Source organism: Stigmatopora argus, chromosome 22 (assembly GCF_051989625.1).
Source record: "Stigmatopora argus isolate UIUO_Sarg chromosome 22, RoL_Sarg_1.0, whole genome shotgun sequence".
Classification (NCBI taxonomy): domain Eukaryota; kingdom Metazoa; phylum Chordata; class Actinopteri; order Syngnathiformes; family Syngnathidae; genus Stigmatopora; species Stigmatopora argus.
The window spans coordinates 10,833,909-10,859,079 of record NC_135408.1 but is presented as its reverse complement, the minus strand read 5'-3'; the positions used below and the strand labels follow the sequence as shown (position 1 = coordinate 10,859,079).

At 40.4% G+C, this 25,171-nt stretch overlaps 1 protein-coding gene across 3 annotated transcripts in view; it reads right to left on the bottom strand.

Annotated features, from left to right (window-relative positions):
* pcdh1a (protocadherin 1a) overlaps positions 1–25,171 on the bottom strand; it is a 99,011-nt gene that overhangs the window by 37,113 nt on the left and 36,727 nt on the right. For all 3 annotated transcript variants that reach the window (XM_077593090.1, XM_077593089.1, XM_077593088.1), the window contains 2 exons: positions 20,783–21,597; positions 18,290–20,473 (listed from right to left, as the gene is read on the bottom strand). In XM_077593090.1, coding sequence (XP_077449216.1) covers positions 18,290–20,473; positions 20,783–21,577 — 2,979 coding nt within the window. In that variant the 5' untranslated portion in view covers positions 21,578–21,597. The remainder of the gene's footprint in view (positions 1–18,289; positions 20,474–20,782; positions 21,598–25,171) is intronic.

Sequence of the window (25,171 nt, the reverse complement as noted above, 5' to 3'; positions counted from 1 at the left end):
TCCCTGGGAGTACTTTTGCTGGGGAAAAAAAATATAAAAGTGTGAATGGTGAACGAGAGAAGACCTGGATGCCTCGTTGGCACGACAGCGGTAAGTTGCAGCGTTATTTATGAGCGCTTCTGCTTTTTCTCCCGCGTCTCCAAGGCCCGGTGATTCATGAATGGACCAGACCGACCGAGCTTTCAATAGTAGCGCTGCATCCAGATATTCAGAATTCATTTCTTCTGTGTCATACTGTTATTCGTCCCCCCGCCTTCCTTGCAGCGGCCATCAAATTCATTGCTGGCGCGCACCCGATCTGCTATGCATTTCCCATTTCTTGGTTTAATAGTGCGAGGAATATTTATTTGACCACTGCTTGACTAATGGTCTGAGCGGGATGTTTCCTGCGGTCCAGTTTTGGTTGTTGTGAGGTAATAATTTTGATGCCGCCACTTAAATTATAGGTACACTGTGGTAGGCAGGGTTTTATGAGCTGCATTGTGGATTAAGACAGAGATGTATTGTTGGAATTAGCAAACTGATACTTTAACATTTTATAGGGCAAGTGCCTTTTTTAACAGAAGTCAAACGCATAAAGACTTGGCATGCAAGTACGAGTCAAAAGGGGATCTACTTTCTCATTGTTGCATTTATTTAAATAGATAAAAACATGTATCAATTGATAAGAGATCGATTAAAAAATATATAGAAATCAAATGAATATAAACAGATTTACACTCTGGTTATTGTTGCCCTACTAGAATAAAGGTGATTAAAAAAAGAATATTATATATATATATATATATATATATATATATATATATATATATATATATATATAACCACAAATAACATTCTAAAATTGATAAAATAGCAAGGATAAAAATCCCCTTTAAACGAGGTCATTTGTGTTTTAAATAAAATATATATATTTACAATTATTTGCAGTTTGCATCTGTTATCAAAGCTATTTATAAATAATTAGCGGATTAAAAAAATATTCAAGTCCAAAAAAAAACAAATCAAGTTTTCAAAAAATGGCAAAATAAGCAATTTATAGTCTTTTCATTGCTATTTTCAAAAAATGTCAAAATAAGCAATTATTGATTGTCTTTTCATTGCTATTGCTGCAAATACTACCATTTTAAATCCCTTTTGACTTGGAGGGGCAAATGAACAAATGGAATTTAAAGGGATTGAACACTTAGCACCGTCGATGGCAACCAGCCGGCTCATTGGCCCCACCCCTCCCAGTCAATATGGATTGGACGTCGGGCGTCATCAATGGCAGGCCATGAATCAAAGGGCTAGCGTCCCAACGGCGCCGAGATAAATCATTGGGCATTCAGCACCCCATCCCATTAACCTGCCGTTCTCGAAGGGAATTGGCCACTTATTCCATTGACTTGGACGGGCCAAATTCTTCTGCATTCTGTCACAATAGAAAGTGTTTGAGAGGTAACTTCAAATGTAGCCCGTGCCTCTCGTTTCAGTGACACAGTAGGAGTCCAGAGGGCTCTTTGAAATAGATGAATATGTCCTGGTTTCCACAGACTAAATCCCGAGATATTCCATTTTGGCACATTGTTAAATATTCCTTTCTAAGTGATGTTGCTTCTTGCATCCTGACCCACAAAAATCAAACCGTAAAACAAACAGCTCTAACCCCAACTGGGGTTATTTCAGCAGCTGTTGATGGTTGCTCTGTTCCTGACACGCCAGTCAATCACAACAGAAATAGTCTGAACCGTACACGCAACATCAGAAATAACGCCTGCCGTCTGCTGGGAGGGAGCGCTGACATTTTGCATTTTTACCTCGCAAGAGTTTGTTTTTTTGCTCAGACTCGGTGCTAGAATCCATTTGCCTCGGGAACGGCGTAATATTTGGCAAATGACGAGGTCGTAGAGCTTCGCCAATGCAAATGAAGTGTCATTTTAATAGATTACTAGTCCTAGTTTTGTATGGACTCCAAGAAAACCAACAGGACCCGCCCTCTCCCCCTAGCAACAAGACAAAAAGGGGGTTTTGCAATAACTGTAAATGCAGCAAAGTGCCGCTAACTTCAAAAGACTGATGATGCTATTTTCTCCTGGCCTACTCATTGTTGTTGTAGAACGGCTTCCTGCTAGATCAATGTGCTAACTTGATTTATAAAGAACAAGAGGTATTGAATTTTGTAATTACCGAGGCTTGAACAAAATAACTGCAGAGATGCTCCGAGCACACTTTCAAAAACCTGTTTTTACTGGCTACCGCTATTGAAAATCTTTCCTTTTTCCCCCCTCTATTGTCTTTATATAAACTGTCATTAACCCTTAAAAAGGCCATTTGTTGACGGACATTAATAACGAGAGACGTGCAATGAAAATTGAAGAGTTAAATGGCGTAATTAGTGTTCTATACCGACATAAGTGCCACAAATTTCAATTTAAATGCGTATCTTTGTCCCATAGTTGAAATGTCAGGAAAATAATGTTGTAAAATTGAGGTAGACTTTGCTACTTTTCTATGATACACTGGTGGAGCTAAATATTCTCAAAACAACACATTATGTGGCTCTTTTCTTCCGCTGTCATGGTGAAAATGGAATTCAAGAGGGGCTGTCAAGTGTCGACATTTTGCTCGGGTGTTGCATTGCTCAAACAGGAGAAGCAGAGCACAACACATCACTCTCTGAAAATTCCACCCGCGAGACGGATGAACAATCAACCCGGTGATCAAAAAAAGCCAACGGAAGTGGTGACACAATCCCTTCGACTCTGATCCGGAACATTTCTTTCCAATTTGTCAAATGATTTGTGTTATTATTTGCCATTAGATGAACTAAAAGCACAGCTTTTTATATGTCACTTCTCGGCTTCATGTCAGTCCAAAAAAACACTTAACGTCAAGAAGGATTGCTTCAAAGAGCTCGGGGGAACAAAGGTTCGTTCATGTTAGCCAATCGTCAAACAGATGGCATACTCTGTAAGTGCCATTATGGAAATTCAATCTAGAGCTTTTTGGTGGCTGGTACAGTAAACATTAGTGTTGCACAGATACCATTTTTTGGGGCCCTTTGATTCCGACACCCTGCTGCGTACAAAAATAAAAAGTTTTTGAGCTTGAATGGAAAGTAAATGCTATCATGGCCTTTTCAGACATTACTTAGCGGATTGTTTGCCAATGAGAATTTGTGGCTAGTTTGGACAACGGAAGAAATTGAGTTCTATTACTGTGGATTGAAAAAAATAAAGAGCAGTCTTATAGATGATATGATTCCTAATCATTAAAAAAAATGTATACTTGATGTTTAATTAAGGACTGGCATCCAGATACGCATGTAGTTGTTGTACCCTGTATTTTTTCTTGAAACACGGAGAAATAATCACAATAGTGATTGATTGTTGCTTCCTCAATGCAGCTTTACTGATAGGAAGAAAATCTCCCGTGGTTCAAGCTATGTGCATCAAGGCATCAATAATCAAATACCGATATACATCCAGTCAAAACTAGTGGTATACACATCAAGGCATCAATAATCGAATACCGATATAGATCCAGTCAAAACTAGGTATACACATCAAGGCATCAATAATCGAATATCAATATACATCCAATCCAAACTAGTTGCACATCCCCAACATGCGATCGTTCATGGGGTGTAATTTAGAAACACTTTAGCATGTCACATAGGCATGACTTTTTGAGTTAAGTGAATACCAAATGTTAAATACTGTTGCCTACATGACGTCCACGCTCGGTTCATTTATTTATTGATTATTATAAATGAGCAAAAACAGTCCATGTATAGGTAAGGTGTAACATATTTCCAGTGATTTCCAGTCATTTACTGTGTACAGTTAGGCCATGAATAGAAAATCCTTAGTGTCGTCATAGTCAGGGACGGCACTTGTAATTGTCACTGTATCAACATGGGTAGCAAAAATCATGTTTATGTGCCAGCGGATTATAATTTGTGTTTGTTTTTGTTTTTGTTCCCTGGTTAATGTTGGTTCATTTCAACACACGGGAGCTTTTAAGGCATTGTTTGGCACACGAGGCGACGAGAGACTGCGCAAGAGATAGTCAATTGAGAGCTGCGAATTGTTATCCCCTCCAGTGTGGGAAGGACTTAGTACTCCGCTTCCGTATTGTACCAAAGCACTGTCACGCAACTCCCTGATGTCGTAATGGCTGGATAGGATAGACGCCTGCGAACAATGATGTGTTTCATCATGTGTCAACGCAGTTACCTCGCTGGCTGCCATTGACGGAGATAGATTGGCTTTCCATTTGAAGTGGCAGGGCTGACAGCCAATCGACGTTTGTTCAAAATCAACAGGAAAAGGCGCATATTCAACAAGACATCACCGCAAAATGAACTAAACGTGACCCAGGGACGCCCCAATCTAAAAAGTAGGATTTTCAAAAGTCTACATAATACGTTTCAATGCTAAAAAATGTTTCATCCGCATACCTAATCTCGGTGTGTTTCTACGACCACAGCTCACCAAAAATTCACCATGGAGTAGATTAGAATTTTATGCTACATTTAATAGGAGGGCAATTGTTAACTCGTTGGCTGCCACCACCATCATTAAAAGTAGCTCCCACGCATAGCAGTTCCATTTAATAAGCGACGGTGACGATGAAAAGATTCATTATTCTGAGAAGGAAGTCATCGCTCTAATTCAAATTTCACAGGCCAGGCGTTTTTTTTTTTTTTTGAATAATTTGATAGATTAGCAACGTGGTGGTAAATACGACGGGGTGAAACGCAAGAGAAGGGAACACATCTTGTCTGTGAGCCCCCCGACAGACAGACCTAACGAAAAAACCCGGAGGGCTTGCTTGGATGAGAACAAAACCAACGGGACGCTGATAGCCCTGCAGCTAACTTCAAGTTTATCATACAATAAATATTAGATCAAAAAGACGGAACAGCGTGACCTTGCCACTCTTTCTCATCATGACATCTTCTCCACGGCCAAGCAAAAAAACAAGTTGCGCTTTCCTTTCTGCTATTTTCAATGCTTCACTCAATCGTCTCCATTCGACGTAACTCGCTGTCTGCCTTCCGTAAGAATTAATGTTTTGACACATTTGGATAAGTGAAAAGACTATTCAAGTCCTGCAGCTCACAATATCAAAACCTTGTCGATTCAGGGCACGTCAGATCTGATTTTGATCAATAGTTTTTTTTCCTTCTATTTAAGGATAGGTAAAAAGAACGATTTTTCAAAGTTCTCAGTAGTAACTGGCATTGGACGAAAACCAACCCGATTGGCGCAGAAACAATCTCCACGAGGAACCCACCAAACTCTTGTTGTCTAGATACTGTCAAAAACAGTGGCGGGCCGTCAGGCCCTTCAAGGCCTTCTCTGCTGGCCTAAGAAATATCTGAATCATATATTATATTTTGTCCATCAATACTCCAAATTGTCTGTGAGCTTCCTTTCATTGCTTTTCCCCCTGGTTGCACTGCTTCCAGATGTGTGTTTTCATATTGAAGCATTTAACCAATCACATTTCAGCCATTATTTGTTGCCAGGGTCAGAAATATGCCTCGAGGCCTTCACAATCAGTTCTGCAGGCTCTGCTGCATTAAACAAGCGTCGATAAGACTGTTGCTTTAACCAATCAGATTTCGAGTTGGCAACACCACAATGCCTTCTCGCAGTCGTAGGGATACGTCATCGCTTTCACCAACTATGATTGGCTAGTGATAGAGTAGGCAGGCCAAAGCCAGAGTGAGCAAACTCAACCCACAATGGCCGATGGAGGAAACCAAATGGATTTGGTTGCAGATTTGCTGGCAAAGCCATTTTCAAGACGGACTTTTCAAGAAAAACATCTTTAAGAAAGGTCGGACAACTCCAAAGCAACCAAGCCTGTCACAACCGGAAACGAACATTTTCAGCACTAAATCGAATAAAAACATATGCCAGAAATACGACAGGACAGGCTCGACTTTCAGCATTAGCTTCAATGGCGAGTAAAATATGGCTATATTCCTAAATAATATTTAAATTGTATGAGGTTATTATTGATGATTTTTTATGTGTCGCAGCTGTTGCTGCAGTAGAGGTTTTATAGCCATAAAATAGTTTTTGAGGGTTGGATTGATTCGTTGAAGGCGCTACGACAAATGCACCGACCGCCACTGGACTAAAAAACCAACAAGTGTGTAAAATTTAGTGCCGTTGGTGTATGCCTGGGGCGTATTTGAATTTTTCTGTAAATGTCACCCACCATTTCTCTCGAGATAACCCATTAAAATAACAAAGTTAAATTTCATCATATATCAAACTAAAGAGGCCAGTTCTGAGATTTCCACATCCCCAAAATGCCCATGCATTATTTTTCACTTAAACATGTCTTGATAATTGCATTTGTTGGGAATGAACAGAGTAACAAGTGTTTGATTTCAAATGGGGTCTCATTTCTTGTATCCTAGCAACAGCATCTACACTTAAAAGACTAGTAGAGTAGTACAAAGAGCAAGATTCACGCACAGTCCTCCCACTCTATAAGCTAGCCAGCCCACTGGCGTCTGGATGCCCCGTGCACCTGGCCTAATCCCCAGGTGAGTCACTACAAGCCATTTCCGAGCGCACCTTTTCTTGACCTCAACCCACTCACTCACTGCTCTTCTTTTTATTCTTTTGCCGCTGAAAATGTAATGAGTTTGCCTTTCCCCCCCCTTCTGTTTCTAGCCAGGTTGGGCACTGACTTTGTACGGTGAGCATGTCGACATTTCCTGCACGAATGCTGCTCGGGGCGGATAAAGAAAAGAAACTAAAGAAAAATCTGTAACATGATCATTTCTTTGTCTTTTCTAGGAACTCAGAAATACCAGCCCCATGCATTTATCAGGGGAAGAAAGGAGTACAAAACATGCTTGTAGGATAACATACTACAAAAAAAACTTGGTAGAGTATCAGCATTAGCAGATACAAAACGCAACACTACTGATCGTGACCGGACGTTTGGTCGCCGGACTTTTGGTCGCCGGACTTTTGGTCGCTTTTTGGAGCTTTTCTTTAGCCTAATAATTAATAGGGCATTAAGTATGACAAAATAATAATTCGCAGTTTGTATTTAGGGAATTTGAGCAACAATTTTAAGTGGTAATTATCAATAACCTTCCGGGCGACCAAAAGTCCGGCGACCACTTATGATTCCGTCCACTTCTTCATGGAGGAGAAAAATACAACAAAACAAATGGAATTTAAAAAAACAAAATAATTATACTGTCGGCACTAGACACCAAATCCTTTTTGACTGAAAATAGTTCAATTGAACAGGACGTCGACTGTTATCAAAGGCAAACAATGAACTAAATACGATAAAATTCATGAATGAATAAATAAACCCTCGTGAGGATAAACGTGTAATCATTGCACGCCGTCTTCATTGTGGGTAAATCCAATTGGCTCCAAATAAAATGATGAAATAGAATCGATATTCTCTCTTCCCTGTCCAGCCCTTCACAATCTGCATTCGTTTAGTGACAGGCTATTAATAACTTGTGTAGATTATCATATGAAAGGCCTAAACTCTCCCTATGGGCTGATCTGCATCTAAAATGCTCGGTGCATTGTTAATATGCAGCGGTGGCGGGTGTATACAAGCGTTTGCGTGTTGCTCGCAGGAAACGGCTAATCAGTCGGAGTTTGCAAACGTTTCAAACTGGATCACTCGAGTTCCTTCAAGAGCCGCCTGCTATCAAAACCACAGGCCTGCAATGCTGCGATAAGATAGACTCTTAATTAAAATGGCTCATTTAAGACTCTAATAACAATACTCCATGTCAGCCTTCCCAGTCCAAATGGATTGGACACGGCCAGTGAGTTAATGTATTAAATGATCTGGCTTCAAAACGGATAGAACAGTCCATGTGTTTTAAATGTTAACCTGTCAAAGCAGCTCATTCTTAATTTTTTCTATCACCGTCAAGCGCAGTCAATAAATTGGCGTCGTTAGTCCAATCGTGACCGGATTTAACGAGGCGCAGTTAAACTAGACTTAGAATCTCTCTTTTGCGAGTTTTAGTCTTGTACGCCATCAATATCCTAGAAAAGACTTGCTACAATTATGACATCCGTATCAACAATTTAGTGGCAACATTCCTGTTTATGAACATTAAAAATGCATTGCTTTTCGAAATGATTATGATGGAAATGAGAGTCTGTTAAGCGGCAGTGCTACGTTTAGGGCACATTAAATGAGTGCAAATCTGTCAGGCAGACCTTCCATATACAGGAATGTAATTGGAATAATTCAGAGTGAAACGTACTATTCAATGGACGTCGGCGTCGGCTCCAAATTTGAATAGAAGACCGGCAAATGTTTACCGCGCCGTATTCATACGTCCACAATGCAGCAGAGCATGGCGTGCGGGCACTCATGAAAAATGGAGGAAATAGAAATTAAATAACAATGATAACCCAATCCCAAAGAAATCATTCCAGTCAGTAGAATTTGCAAGCAACAGGCTGCATAAAGTATTTCGTGTCGATAAAGGCGCCACGCAAAATATTATGCTGGCATAATGGATTTAAAAATCTAATCTAATCCAAGTCATCCTTCTGCTTTAATATGAATGCTTTAAAGCGACGCAGTGTGAAATTTAAACCCTCGACGTAACGACTGCATTGACTCGGACAGGAAAAAGGTTCTTTCTGGTCCGCGGTCGCACGAAATGTCAAGTAAAATTGGAGAAGATAACGAGAAGGAAGACCCGTTGAGGGCACCGATGAGCTGTAGGCTTGTCAAGATTAATCGGAAAGTTTGGAAGGTTCAAAGTTGAAATGTTATACCCGGATACGATGCTTGGTGGGAAAAGTGTCAATACTCAGTTATTTGATTTTGAGGTCAATTTGTTGTCAGTGATTTTGCACTATTCTTGATAGTAATGGAGGATATTTTTTCAAATATTTTAGGTCAAAAATGGATTGGAGGCCTGGCGCTGAAAAATCAGCATCAACAGCCAGTTTAAAAATAATAATTTGATTGTGATGGTGATCAGGTCATTTTAACATCACTTCCTATTGATTTTTTTTGTGGGCTCTGGTACATTTTGGGCTAATCTGGGTTAAATCATGTACATTTGTATCATTTCCCATTACTTTTTGGGCATCCTCCAGTCACTTCTTCATACATTGGAAGTTATTTCCTGATCATTCCAGGGCAATACTTTAGTTCACTCCCTGTCATTTCGGTACATGGTCGATCGGTCGCTGGTCTTTTGGTCGCCGATCTTTTGGTCGCCGGTCTTTTGGTCACCGGTCTTTTGGTCGCCCGGAAGGTAAGTGATAATTTAAATTCATTAAATTCACATTTAAATCGTTGCTCAAATTCCCTAAATACAAACTGCAAATTACTATTTAGTCATACTTAATGCCCTAGTAATTATTAGGCTAAAAAAAAGCTCCAAATTTCCCATACTTTTATTGTTTTTTGTTGGAGAACTTGTTAAGAGCCTGACTGATGTAGCTTCTTAAAGGGACAACTCATGTACATACAAACTCTTCTACACTCACACGTCGGCTCAGTGAAACTGCTCATGGCCATTGTTGGCTATTATTGATGCGTAGACCGTGTTGGTTTACCTTGTTTTGTCGCCGGCCTTTTGGTCGCCCATTGTCGCGGTCGGGGCAACCAAAAGACCGCGACCAATCGAACGCACACGGTCATTTCAAATGGCTTGGACGTCCATCACCGCCAATGGCATCTGATCAGTTCAAATTTAGCATAATCTGTCAAACTGCAATTCTTGCTTGGCCTCTCCAATATTGGCCAAAGGCATTTTGCTCATGAGCATTCACAACACCACACACAGATTGAATGTGAATTGACAGAATTTGAATGGACGCCGCAATATCAAGCAGAAGGCCTGTGTAAATTAGCCTTGGATTTGCATTAATTGAAAAAAAAGGGAGAAAAAAAAAGAAGAAGAAAAAAATCAACAGACCATCTCAGCCAGAACTGACTGCTAAGCACATTTCACACAGAAGGCTCATTTTACCAATTACAGTTGAGGCCATTCATGTCGTCTACGCCGAGAACAACAGTTACGCTGAACTCACGAAAGCATCACCTCTTATCAGCACATTTTCAGTAATTAAGTTATAGTGCCCCAACACGGGCAGTTTCATTGCTTTATTATAAAAAAGATAATTGGAAGGTTTCGCCACGTCTCAAGAGTACACACTTAAGTATTCCCGTTCTTCCCAAAGCAACGCCAATGAAAACGCCGTTACGGAGCAGCCTATAAATGTTATCTGATAAATTATGTTACGTAAAAGGGTTATTTTCTTTTCACTTTTGTTGGAGTTATTCGGGGATATTATTATATGTGCATTTTAAATCATTAATATGTATAGGAGCTTCATCTAATTTGGGACCGAGCTAAAGGACGGAGCCACTTCGAGGACATTTAATTGTTTTCAGGACTATTGACTCGGACAGGACACCACGTTCCAGGCCAAGGACTGTTGATCTGAGTTCGCGATGAAGATCTACGAAGGACTCTTAAATTGCTTTGACTTGGATTCCGGCAGATGGCGATAATCGAATCAACTTCCGCTTAATGGTGTTATTCGGTTAACTTATGCAATTGTTTGAATCAGATTACAGTACGTGTTTTGATTATGTGCGACTAAATGGACAGAGGAGGATGCCGTTTCTTCTGAATCATCTGGGACGAGGATGAAGTCAGGGTGGATTCCCCTTGCAAGTTTCGTAGCTGGAAAATGTCAACGATGTCTCTCTGTGTTTATTAAAAGTATACCTATTAATAAACCTATCAACTTTGTTTTATGAACTCATTCAAGTTTTGGCTCTCGATGAAGTCGAAAAAATGCATTTTTATTCGCTAGCACAATGTTTGAACCTTATTTAGAGCTTTCTGACCTGAATGCAACACAATAAGACAGAGCGAGCGCCCGTCTCAAACAATGCGTGGCAATAAATTTCAGATGGTCTGACGGTATTAGGGTGGCCCTAAGCCTTTATCTTACCAGGTTTGAGTCCTACATAGTATACACATGGGACAAAAGAAGCCAAGCAATTAATTGTCTTCTCTGCTTGGCATCTCATTTCAGCAGCCCAGAAGGTCTATTACAGGAGCAAGACAGTCATTAAAGCTCAACAATAATCACTGCTGAGCTATTCCGTCATCCTTGTTGCTACTCTTGGTTAATGACACTAAACGGTGTCCCTTCTACTCCCCAATATCCATTTTAACGCACACAAAATCAATTCATAGGATGTATATGCCCTTTTAGTTGCTGTAAACTAACCAATCAACTGTAAAAAATGTCAAAATCATGCAGCTCATTAGCCAGTAAAAGAAAAAATCTATAGTTGCCGAGTTCAATGTGGGAGGGAAATTAGTAGTTTATATTATTCATTCATTTATTAAGAAAGTTATTGTAATTATGATTAATGTAACAAATGAAATAAGGAAGTATGCTTCGCAATGCTTGTTTGTTCTTGGAAATATTGAGCTGCTTTTCAATGTCTTTTGATGAATAAATCAAATTAGACATGATTCAAATGTTAATAAAAACTAAATCAATACAATTCTAATGAATAACTCCAAAGATGCACTCTGGCTAATGCTCCAAATAACATTATTAATTTGATGTGTTATCATTATTTTTATAAATTGACAATGATGGAACGTGGAATTCTAATTTTGTTCGTTTATTTGCCCCAAACTCGATTGGACGTTTTGCGCCGTCAAAGGCATTGAAAGATGAGCATTCACACTCCCAGTTAGATTATTTTGTAGTACATGTTGCAATGACAAAGATCATTTCATCTAAATGAATGGGATGTCTGTTATGGTTCAGAAGTTAAATAACAATCAAAGCCATTTAAAAAAATGTTATTTTTGGGTCTCATTCTGTACATTTTGGGGCATTCTAGGGTCAATTGTACATTTTTGATTGCATCATGTTTATTTTAGGTCATTTAGACCATCCCTTTTATCGTTTACTGGTCACTACCTGTACTTTTAGGGGCATACCAGGTTCACTGGTACATTTTTGATTGTGTCATGTTTATTTTAGCGTATTTTTGAGTCTCCTTGTAGCAGTTTCGGGGCAATCGGCGCCATGAAAAATAATAGCTGTGATTTCCCTACCACCAGATGCTTTTGTTTCATATATAAGCGACACATGCAATGGGTGGGTAACAATGAGTGGCCTAGAAAGGGTTCATCTATCACACCAAAGAAATGCTGGCATCACTCAGGCATGCCATTGACTAAAATAGATGATTTACCTTCAGGCTACATGTCGCGGCATCTCCTGGGAGATGCATTTGATGAAGCTCAATGAGCATGTTCACACAAGCAGACAAAATTGTCAGTAGCGAGCGAATGCATCGTTGCATGGGTTTTAAGCCCCCTCCCCGCCAACCCCCCGGTGGTAAGAGGCCTGCCGGACGGGGCAGGTGCTGGCGGAGATCGGAGGAGGCCTGCTTTGTGGGCCAGATCCCGTCCTATCCCGTCCCATCCCGTCCTATCCCTTCCTATCCCGCCCTTGCAGTTATGAAGGGGAAACTAAGTGATGTGACAGTGATAAATGAAGCATCCCCACGGCCCCAACCGCCGCTTTTATGCCTTTTCAAACGCCAGTCTTTTTCACAACCCGCCCACCATTTTCTTTTTGGTACCCTCAACCCTTCAAGTCTTCTTTTATTCGTACCTACTGAGAGCTAGCTCTTCAGCTTTCTGTTTCCACGACGCCAGGCGTATTTTTAACTTTTACCGTTTTCATCTGGCACTGGTCTTTCACATCTTTACCTTGCGTCGTCTCACTTTTCTCTTTTTTGCTTCTGATGTGTTGGAATGCCTCGCGTCGGGTTTATGAATCATGGCGGCTCGCCGTCCAGTGAAAAATTTGCATTCGTTATGTTCTCTTACTGTTAACTAGAGCTAAATTGGAAGAAAAAATATCCTGCTCTTATGCATCAATCCTCAAGACAAATTATTGTTATGTATTCTTATTTTTTGAGCGCATAAAATCATTCACCCCAAATATAATTGCAGTAGCTGTTGGTTGTTTTGCTCACAAACCATATGTCTTACTTGAGTCTCACTTTTTGTCCGTCCCCTGCTATTTTGACAACAGGAATATTCATTCAATAAACTTTTTTTTACTGTCATTTCAGCTCTAAGATGGGGACATTAATCTCTACGGCTGATGATTTATTCACTGCTTATCTTTTACTTTGCCCCAAATGTCAATAACACTGCTATAGTCGCTCTATTGTTTGCTTATTTATGAAAGCAACGCCTCTGAGATGAATTCTGACGGTTTGCTAAATTACCTCGCGCAAGCGTGTCAAACTCATTTTTGTCCTGATTTACTCTAATATTTGGAGTAGAAGCCGCAGGTGTCCGTGTTGTATTATGGGATATTTACAGACTTGCAACTTATTAATCTGGAAACATCCATATATTAGCCGTAAAAATATAAGAGGCAGGATTCAAAGTGGGTAAAAAAAGAAGCAAACTATACTGTAGACTAAAACGGAGAAAAACTGCAAATATTTTCTTTATTTATAAATAATCGTTTTAAATTGATTTGGTTAAATAAGGAACAAAATATTAATATTCTCTGACTTCTAGACTATGGGAAAAATTCACATAAATATTAGTTAATTGAAAAACACCAAGTCAATGCACATGATTCACTTTTAGGCGACACACAAATGGCAGACTTAGTAAGTAGATGAACTATGTAGACATTTCTTTCGGTTCATTATCTCACTTAGTAGGACATTTGTGTCCCGGCACCCCACTAACTTTAAACCCCCAAACTATCCCCCCTCCCCCCCAGCCACACAAACATACAGTCATTAGTGCAGCCTAATTTGTCAAAAACATTTTTTTTTCCTCCCTTGATCTAATAAAAGAACATTTTGTTTGGCCGAAACATGATAGTTGCGAGGCATTTTAGAACCGCTTCTAAACAATGTATGCACATTTGTAGTTGCTCTGCCAATGTTTATTCATTTTGCGTCAGAATAATAATACCCTAAGGTAGACTAGATGTCAATAGATGTTCCCAGAAAGAAAAAAAAGAAATATATATATATATATATATATATATATATATATATATATATATATAAATAACCTAGCGCAAGCGTGACAAACTCATTTTTGTCCTGATTTACTCTAATATTATATATATATATATATATATATATATATATATATATATATTATATTACATATATATATATAGGGAGAGAGAGCGAGAGAGATTTATTCATTTTTATATATATATAATTTTTTTTCAATAAATATATATATATGTATTCATATGTATTTATATATATATATATATATTTTATTATATATATATATATATATATATATATATATATATATATATATATATATATATATATATATATATTTATATATATATATATATATATATATATATTTATATATATATATATATATATATATTTATATATATATATATATATATATATATATTTATATATATATATATATTTATATATATATATATTTTTTTATTTTTTATTTTTTTTTTCCTTTCTTGGAACATCTATTGACATCTATATGTTTGTTTGTTTAGTTTTTTCATAGGCGAGCCAGGTTTTGGTCTTGAGCTGATCTGGGGTTTAGATTTGAAAAAAGGCTTTGGAAAATGTGTCGGTGTGTGTAAAATTTGGGTCAAGCTCATCAAGCAATAATAAGCAGCGCACCAGTCACGGTGCTGAAAGCTCACAGCTGCATGCTTTTGGTCCCAATAGAGGAGGTGACCGCGCTGGCGTTCGCCGAGGAGAAATGATAAAAGAGAGCGTGAAATCTCTGATGGGATCTCTTTAAGCGCAATCATTCCAGGCGCTGATTTACATTTCATGATATCCTGCATTATGTACTGCCTTTCTAACGAGAAATCCAATGTAATGAGTCTGAAGCCAAAACAGCTGTCAGGCAAGGCTTGCATTTTTGAAACTGAAATGTTTTTTGATAAACCACTACTGACGTACTGTTGGGTATGAAGATGCATTAGCATTTAATGACAAATCAAGTCCGTTTTTGACCATCTTTAAGTGTGCGCCGTTGAGCCCGGCTGGCCTTAGAGGTGCCTGTGGAGGACCAGAGCGCCTCCCTAATGGACCTTAATGGCTTTTATAGTGCGGTTCAGACTTCTAATGGGGCAGTATGTCTGACGGGGATGCTCCTCTCTGGACCATTTGGAGGTTCCTAATGTGACCCCAGTAGAAGGATACATAATGTATCAGTAGTTTCTTTCACTGACGGTTAAATAAAGTGGAAAGCAAATATGCAGAAATGGAAAGTGATGAGAATTTGCAAAAGTGTGGGCAGGGGGGCAGCAAAAAGAAACAACCAAAGAGACACTAACTCATCGGCTGCCGTTGCTAAGGAACACATTTTCATTTCCGTCTCGCAGTCCAAATGGATTGGACGTCTAATGACGTTAATGTCAGTGAAAGATTAATATTGACATCCAGTTTATATCACTTGGAGGTCTATCGTTGTCAAAGTTAATTGTTGGTCACTTTTTAATTCCAAGTAGCAATAAGTATATATAGTTATATTCGGACTACAAAAGCAAACCCACTAACATTCTATTTTTCATGTCCAGTGTGCTTTACATATGGAAAAATAAAATAAAATGTGTCATTCAATGAAGGTGCGCCTTATAGTCGTGAAAATACGGTACTTACTGCTGAATAAAGTCTCACAGGGAATTTTAATGAACTTAAGTATCTATAATTATGCCCCCAGGAACACCATACAAATCTTGCCAAAAAAGCAGAGGGGTATATTAAATGGCACACAAACGGGAGGCTCAAAAAAGCCAAAAAAAATCATATATTAACGCATGTAACGTATATAAATGCATATAAAACGTATAAACATATATTAAACGGCAAAATACGGTAATTACCGATATATTCGGACTACAAAAGCAAACCCACTAACATTCTATTCTATTCTATTTCATGTACAAGTCACAGCTTTCAAAATGTAGACAAAAAAGGTTAGTCTGACAATTGTGGTGGTTTAAATCTAGATTGGACGGCAAGTCATTGAAATTCACAAGAGATGGATGAAAAGTGTCACATGGATTGGACGTCTCTCCTGGTCAAAGGCAGTCAAAGAGTTAAAGCAGCCAGAGGAGGAAATATACCATGGTGTATTATTGAGGGACACTTTGGTGCTAAGCTTCTTATTGATAAAAGCAGTAATCTGCCTGGCAGAAGGTAAGGAGGATGGGATATGTGCTGATATAATATCGCAGCTGAGGGGAACGCCGTTAGAAAGCTGAGCCTTCAGAAAGCTTTACGTAAAGAACTTGTGTATTTGATTTGATTTTTTTTAGAGAGGGTATGAGGCAGTGCTAATAATGAAAAAACATGAGAAAAAAAAAAAACACCACCCTGACATAAAGATTCTGCGACAACCGAAAAATTGTGTCGTGGTTAGAGCAGACATGGCGGATTAACATTAAGCCATATCGGCCACCCCTAATTTAAAGTTGTGAAATTGATCTAATAATTTAGCTAAATGATTAAAAATGGGTGCACTCACAAAGGATATCTACATATTTGAAAGTGTCACAAAGTGCATAATATTAGTGTCACAAAGTGCATAATATTAGTCTTACTATTGAGAGCTTTTTAGGTGCTTTTCTTAATGCTTGCATATTAATGATGGCTTTTTTCCAAGTCTAAACTCAGTAAATAACCTGAATTCCATATAATATCGGATATACACATTTTAGAAATTCTCCTAGACATGAATAATAATTAGAAAAACAAAAATAGGCAACATATGGCTAAGAGAAAAAAACCCTTTTTTCTTCTTTTTATTGTAAACATCTATTGAAGCAGTCTGAGACTTTTACCAGATGCTAGCTAACATCTTAAGTGATCACAAGCTCTTATAGATTGTGTCAGTTTAACGAGCAATCAGCACTGTCACCTTTAATGACAACATTAGGAAAGAAAAGCCACAGGCCGTGTCTGTGGATGCAAAATGAAAAAATGTAAGCTGAAACGGTACCAATGAAATCCTCAGCAATTCACGTTTCTTTTCTATTGTCATAACAATGCGGAGCAAATGAGAAAATACCCAATGACTGACAGGCTGCAAAACAACAGATGTTAAAGATCTGTGACATTACAGATGTTATTCCATGTACGGCATCCCATTTCACATCAGGGAGAACAGATTGACCAAAATGTATAATGAAGTTGCTGCCAAGTAATAGGACAGATGTTAGCCCCGTGCCCTTTACCTTATGATTAACAATGCTGTTATTGATGCTGGCTTTTGTCACAATAGCAAAGGTACTGTTATGTAGCATTTGCTTTGTTCAAGCCATGATAGGCCTATGTTATATTTATCGCATGTAGACGTGAAAAAAGTAGCAATCTACCTCATGAAAACTGAGCAGAACTTAAGAAATTTAAGAAAACCTGGGTCTTCTTAATGACACTACAATGCATTGTCATGTGGGCTACATAGCCTGTCTGACTGAGCTATTGCCTTGCACTCCTTTAAAAGCATCCCGAATAGGGCTGTAGTCACACAACTTAATATTTCAACGAAGCACAACTTAACGTTTCAAGCTGGCACAACTTAACATTTCATATGTTGCTTACTAACAAATGTACGCCCCCCCACAACCAAACAAACACACACACACGCCCACACGCACAATAATTCAAGTCAGCATAACGCATTTTATCAAGTCAAATTGTTTAAAATGAGTTACTAATACTCAAAATAATAAGTTACTGATGAGAACTTGAAAATTAAAGTTGTGCTTAAACTCTTAAGCACAACACAATTTTGGCAGGTTTTATTTTTTACAGTGGGTTGGATGCTACAATGCATTGCTCTGGTAGTGTATGGCTATTATTATATTTGGAAAGCTTTTTAATGATTTGTATGCAAGTGGTTGTTCATTCATTGTGCATTTATATCTTGACAACATCATCTTTAATTGTACGACTTTAGGTTTTGTTTGTCATCTCGCACTGAAACGTGTGATATCGCGCGATGGGTGCTGCAATGACTCATATACGCAATTAGGAGCTGATAATTAGCCCCTGTTGGGTCCAGGCGATCTCACCTTTTTTCACAGCCTTCTAATGAGTGTTCCACATTTACATAAAACATACATGACACCATCTGAATCAAGTTGTGACGGTCCACTTTGGATATATGCTTAAAACCAATTCAGCGGACCATTAACATCATATAATAGTATACTATGAATGACCTTACCTGTTTGTTGTACTTGGGTTGACTGGTCTTGTAGCTGTAATCAGAGTACTGGTCTGAGCCAGTGGAGTGGTCATCTCCTCCAGTGCCTACAAAGGTGTTGGTAGCTGGAAGGTCTTGGACCGCCTGATGTTTTTGTGTACCGGAGGGAGACTGGGCCTGCAGTTGAATGGAAGGCAACGGCGAGTTGGAGCGGTAGTGTCGGCCTATGTCGGGGCTTTCCGGCGAGTATGTCAGGGGCAGATGTATCCTCGGGCTATCGTTGACTTCATCGAGGTTGAACTTCAGGCTTTTTTGAAGGCCGACTTCCTCGTCTTCCCCGAGTGGTTTGGGAGATTTTGGAGGTTTTCCCTTTCTGCCCCGTTTGCCTTTGGCATTTTTTGTTGGCGGTTTGGGTGCGTACAAGTCCTTTGTTTCCTTCTTGCCCGGTTGATATCCACTCTTTGTTTCTGTTTGGATGCGGTGACGTATGAAAACCACCGCCAATATGAGCAGGACGACACCCGCCACGCCGGCCAGACTTCCGAATAAAATGTTACCTCGCTGCACGGCGAAGCCGTTGTCGGGATCGCCGGCGATGTCCCTGTCTAGTGGAGTGTAAAGACTGTGCCCGACGAGGGCCTCCACTAAGGTGACATTGGAAATGGTTTCGTTGACGTAGATGTGGACCAAAGCGGTAGCGTGACGTGCCGGCTTGCCTCTGTCGCTCACTCTGACCACCAGGCGATGAAGTCCGCCGTATTTTGGAGCCATCTCCTTTGCCAGAGTGATCTCTCCGCTGGATGGCGAGATGCGAAATAACTGGTAGGGGTTACCACCCGCTATGCTGAAGATCAGCTCCGCATTGGGCCCGCTGTCCAGGTCCTCGGCCTCCACCATCTCCACGTGGCTATCGGGAGATGCCAGGGGCGACAAAAGCCTGAATGAAGAATTGGAGGGCTTTGTGACGACAGGATCGTTGTCATTTTCATCCAGCACGTTGATGGTAACGCCCACATAAGAAGACCTAGGGGGTTGCCCTCTATCGACCGCCTTGAGGCGAAAAGTGTAGCTGCTCTCTTTCTCCCTATCGAAGGAGAGGCTCGATAGGATGGTGCCGGTTCCGTTTTGAACGACAAATTTGCCTCCGTCTGGTTCGACGGAGAGGTGAACGTGAGCATTTTCCCCTTCATCAATGTCCATAACTGTTACCATTCCCACCGGGCTGAGGGGAGGCATGTTTTCTAATACCGAGAAGCTGTAGCCACTCAGCATGAATTTCGGGTCGTTGTCATTGCGGTCCAGGACTTTGATGACAACGGTGGCCGTTCCTTTATGGACAGGCGATCCTTTATCGGCCGCGGTGACCCGGAACTCATAGTGCTCTTTGTGTTCGCGATCCAGCGGGTTCCGGGCTCTGACTTCACCCGAATTTGGATCGATCTCAAATAGACCCTTGATGGATGGGTCCGCCACAATGTTGTAGAGAAGCTCGGCGTTCGTGCCGCTGTCCGCGTCGGACGCTACCACATCTAGAACCTTTTCTCCTGGTTGGTTTTCTTCGGCAAAATCAACCTCAAACAAGGTTGGGGAGAAAACCGGGGAGTTGTCATTCACGTCCGTGACCTGCACCTTCAACGAGTTGGTACTAGAGAGCGCTGGATTTCCAGAATCTACAGCCACGATCTCCACTCGATAGTCCCTAACCCTTTCATAGTCGAGGGGGGTGGTGGTCTGGAGGAAATATTTCCTCTTGTTGTCGCTGGACGAGTCGCTGATGGGACGAAGCTGGAAGGGCACATCGCCGGCGACCACGCACGTGACCACGGCGTTCCCTCCCTCATCCTTGTCAGAAACTTGCACCAAGGCAACAGCTGTTCCCACCGGCATGTCTTCTGAAATGTTAGCCACTCCTTCGCTATGAGTCACCAGGCCGATCCCACGTATCTCCACGGCTGGGGCGTTGTCATTTTGGTCCGTCACCAAAATGGTGACAAACGTTTTGGAGCTCTTTGGTTGTGGACCCTTGTCCCTCGCCACGACGTAGAAGGACAAGCTGTCGATCTCCTCTCTGTCTAATTGTCCTTTGACGTAAATGATACCGCTGGAGCGATCGATTCGTAAGAATTTTGGCACGGGGTCTCCTGCTTGGTGAAGCGTGTACTCAATTTCTCCATTGGGGCCCATATCGGAGTCATTTGCTTTGACCTACAAAAAAAGAAAAAAGAAAAGATGTTGCCATTCTGTTTGTAAAATATCATACTGCATCACATGTAAAGTTATTACTGAATTTTATGATCGGACGATATAAGAAAAAAATGCTAAACCATTTTTGGGCGAAAGAATGCAACTTTGCTACTTCAAATGCACTGGATGTAAAAAAAACTCATTTAAATTCACTACAGAAGGATGATTGGAAGTCACATAATTGGACATTAATCATCACAATTGGCACAGAAAAAGTTAGGCAAAGTGTGTGATTTGTTTTTCAGTCGATAAGCAACTATGGAATCTTACCTGCAGCACGGAATGCCCGACTGGGCTATTCTCCAACACTTCTGCTTCATATGTTAATTTTTCAAACTTGGGCGTATTGTCGTTGGCGTCGGTGACGACCACTCGCAGCAGAGCGCTGCTGTAACGCTGCGGGTTTCCCCCGTCCACCGCCTTGATGGTCAAGTCATAGGAATCCTTGAACTCTCGATCCAAGTTGCCCAGAACGATTAGCTGCGGTAGCTTGCCACTCCTGTCGTCCGCCACTTGCAAACCGAACAACGTGGTGGCATCTTGCCCCGCCGTCAAGGCGTAATCGCTCACGCCGTTCCTATCGGTATCCCTATCGGTCGCTAACGGTATGGCGAACAGCGCTCCCATGATTGTGTTCTCGGGAACAGAGATGGTGAGCACCGACGAAGGGAACTGCGGGGTGTTGTCGTTGATGTCCTGCACCTCGATGCGTCCCTCAATGAGTCTCGGGCTCTGATTCTGGATCAAATCGGTGACGGACACTTCGAATTCCAGGTAGCAGGGTTTCCCCCGGACCAGCAAGCGGCATTCCCTCAACGTTTCTCTGTCGATGGGGATCTCGGTGGTGAAGATATCGCCGGTCTTTCCATCAACGCGTAGATAAGGGGCACCGACCTCCAGCTTGTATAGATGACCCGAGTCTGGCAGCCCTTGGTCGGCGGCCAGACTCCCAATAAGAGTGTTGGGAGGTTGCTCCTCTTGGACCCGGTAAAGAATGCTCCCTTGAGCGGAGCTGCAGAGCAGCACCGCCAGCCAAAACAGCATAACTAGTAGATTTTGTTCCATGGGGTCATGAGAAGATATTCCTATAAAATGACAAAGATCATTGAGGTCAATTTCAGTTTATCTGCATGAACATAGTAGTTCATGTATTAAATCTGGCAGTGGATGATTGCATTAATGAGAGAAAAAGATTGAACTTATTGGCTGCTATTTATTATTGTTCTCAACAAATGTGCAAACTTTAATTGAAACATTATTGGGATTGTTTATTCTTGCCCTCCCAGCCGAAATTATTCCTATCAATAGCACCCAATCAGTTAAATGTGTGCTCTATAGAGGCTTAACAAGCTGGTTTACTTCCAGGTGCTTTTATTTCTGCATGGCAAGCCTCTTTTTTTTTTTTTTGCTCTCCTCAGGGTCCCAACCCCAGTTCAGATTTGTGTTTTTGCCTCGACTGCACTCTTTTTCTGCAAAGTTAAACATCTTCGCAGAAGATAAAGCACATGGCACACGTATTATGTAGTTATAGATAGCCTATAAAGGTCCACCAGCTTGCCGGCATTTTTTTTCCCCTCTCAGAAGGAACCATCTGAACTATTGTATGATCACAGCAGACGATTATACAGCATGATGAATGTTGATCTGATAGCGGTAAATGTCTATGGACGTGCTTTGGCGCTTTATCGCCTAGTTGCAGTTTTACAAAAAAATATACAACAACGTAAATATATAAAGAAAAACATTTTTTACAGTTTGAGCACAAGCAAGTGTGGAGTAAAACATTTCTCTTTTGATTTGAGTTCTTTCGGGTCATTGCTGCCTTTGGCAAGTTGCTGTGTCAGTCCTCCTCAAGTTGAATCTCGCTAGCGAAACAAGGATCGGAAAATGTGCAAATTTAGAGGAATGGCAAAGGTTTCGCAGTGTTCGGCGTTCCTCGTGAGCTATAGGTTAAAAGCTCATTGTTTGAATAAAGAGGGATAGCTTGTCTAAATCTAAAAGAATGGAAGCCAGGCAGCAGTCAATCAATGTTATGAAGTTTTTGTTTGTCAAGAGTTTTTGGTTTTTCTTTATTGGCAGATGATTGTAGAATTTATAGTACGAGTCTTTTGCATTTCAAGGTTTTTAAGTTCATTTCGGGGCCTAATAGTACAATATGGAGAGAGAAAAAGATATTTAAGACAGATCTTCTGGACTTGAAGGTATTTCTGTTCTACATTTTTCAACCCTTTATATGGTAAAATGACTATTTTGGTATTTAAAAATTGTAATCCGGCGTCCACATGACAAACAATTCATTTAAAATTGAAAGGATGAGCTGCCCAGTTGATCAGCCTAAAATTAATTATTACTTAAAAAATGAAGAAAAAAAAAAATATATATATATATATATATATACACACTCATCTGTTAATGAAAATGAAACTGTTATGTTATGTTTGCTTCGTAAAACTTTCCCAATCTCAACAATAATAAAAGCAAACAAACGAATAAACAAGTTTCTTTTTATGCTGAGGAACGTGGCAGGATGTGCCCGAATCAGCTTGTCGCCGTTCAGGTCGACCACACCATCTGGCTGGGCAGATGATAATCGCATTTTTAGGGGAAATAAAGTGCTGACTTGCAGGAAATTGCAGTCCTTGCCGTTGTTGCACTTTCAATGTTGGCCCAATGCATAGCATTTCATCATTTCAATGAAAAAATGCCTACCTTCTCAAATTGAAATTCTCCAATCTCCCCCCCACTGTTAGCTTGAGCAAAAAGAAGGCTACCATGTTTTCAAATTAGTAGAATGAGTCGATCCGAACATACAATACAGACAACATGAAGTTGAATTTCCCCCGCCTGGTGCCCAAAGTCAACTGGGACACGCTCCATCCAGCACCCCCCGCGAGCCTTGTGAGGATAAGCGGTTGGGAAAATGAACAAAGCAAAAGAAAATAAGCTCAATTTGCTGTGGCTGCGAGGCATGGTGCCATCTGCAAAGCAGGCAAGAGGCCAACTGGAAGATATTGAGGCATAAGTGTCATCAACCATAACAATCATGTCACAATCAAGGCATGCCTATTACTTGCGTAAATATAGAATAAGGAATCGGGGGCGGAGCTCCAACCTCTGGCACTCTTTGCTCCCAATGTTAGGGTGCCCTCATTCATGCCAGATATGTCATATATATCCATTCATTTGACAAATCCATTTTGACTAGGAGGAAGTATATTTCCTTCATTTTTTTTTTTGACTTTTGAGGGATCATAAAGCCATGAATCGCTCTCCTTTTTTCTTTTGTCGGAAAGGGCACAGCTGTTTCTTTCCTCTCCTCCTTTTTGCTACTGTTCCACGCATGACTTTCAATGCCATTTTGAATGACAGCGTACACCTCCAATTCCTTTTAGCATCTGACCGCAAGGCACCATTTAGGCAGGCGCGCCAGCCTCCCTCAAGGCTTCCGTGCCTTCCGTGTCACGACTACAGCTGAGCTTCTTCCGGCAAAAACATCACTTTAACTGCAAGGTGATTGATTCTCACCTGGAGCCCTCCCAGAGTCCGCCACCTTTGCGACCCCAAGGTTCAGTAGCAAATTCCAACTTCTACAAGTCTATTATCAACTTTTAGCCATACGTCAGACTCAGCCTACTTTCCGTCCCAAGGGAGCTGCACTTTGAAGCCTTATTATACAGACGGCGTTGACCTTAAAAGGTAACGAGGTCTTCTTACAACCATGTACCGGCTGGGTTTGTAAACAGCACCAACCACCAATTGGGTAGCAGTGTCACTTTGACAGGTAGAGAAGTGCCAAAATGTAAAAGGAACAAAATCACGTCACAGGCATCCGACAGTTTTTGGCAGTAAATAGACTAGACCAGGGGTGTCAGACTCGGGTTGGTTAACGTCAACTCGATTTCATGTGGGCCGGACCATTTTAGATCTAATATTTAGATTTTTTTAAATATAAATGGATTAAAAGAACTGGATTAAAAGCCCTGAATATTCAGTTTTTTATAGATCTAAAACAATGTTTATTTTAGCTTTTTTATATATATTTTTAGATTTTACAAAATTATTTTTGAACTAAAAACACAGAAAAAATGGATTAAAAATGACAATTATTGATTTAAAAAGGGGGGAAATCAGGAAATTTAATATACATCTATACTCTTCATTTTAATTTGATCCTAAAACAGACAGTCGGCACTCATGATTGACTTTCCCGGGCCACACAAAATGATGCGGCGGGCCAGATTTGGCCCCCGGGCCGCCACTTTGACACATGTGGACTAGACGTTGTCATTTAGGTTGAGTGAGACTGTCAAAACAGTGCTTTTCTAACAATAGATTAGAAAATGAATCGTCAAAAATGATCTGAGACTTGGTTTCATTCGCCCCACCTAGTCAAAATAGATTGAACGTCTAACGCCGTTGATGTCAGACCACGACTTAACAAGGTGCATGTTAGCAAGTGACGTCAAGTACGTCAAAAGTACGGAGAGCTAGTTTATCCATTGTGTGTATGTGTGGTCTTTAAATGCTGTTATATGACTACTTTAGTAGTTTTCAGGTATTAGGCTGCAGGTTTGTGCCTTTCATTTGAAAAGAAACGGAATCAAGTGCCATTTGGTCCTCTGCTTTCTAACTGTTGTTCGGGACAATAGCTGAGGTATT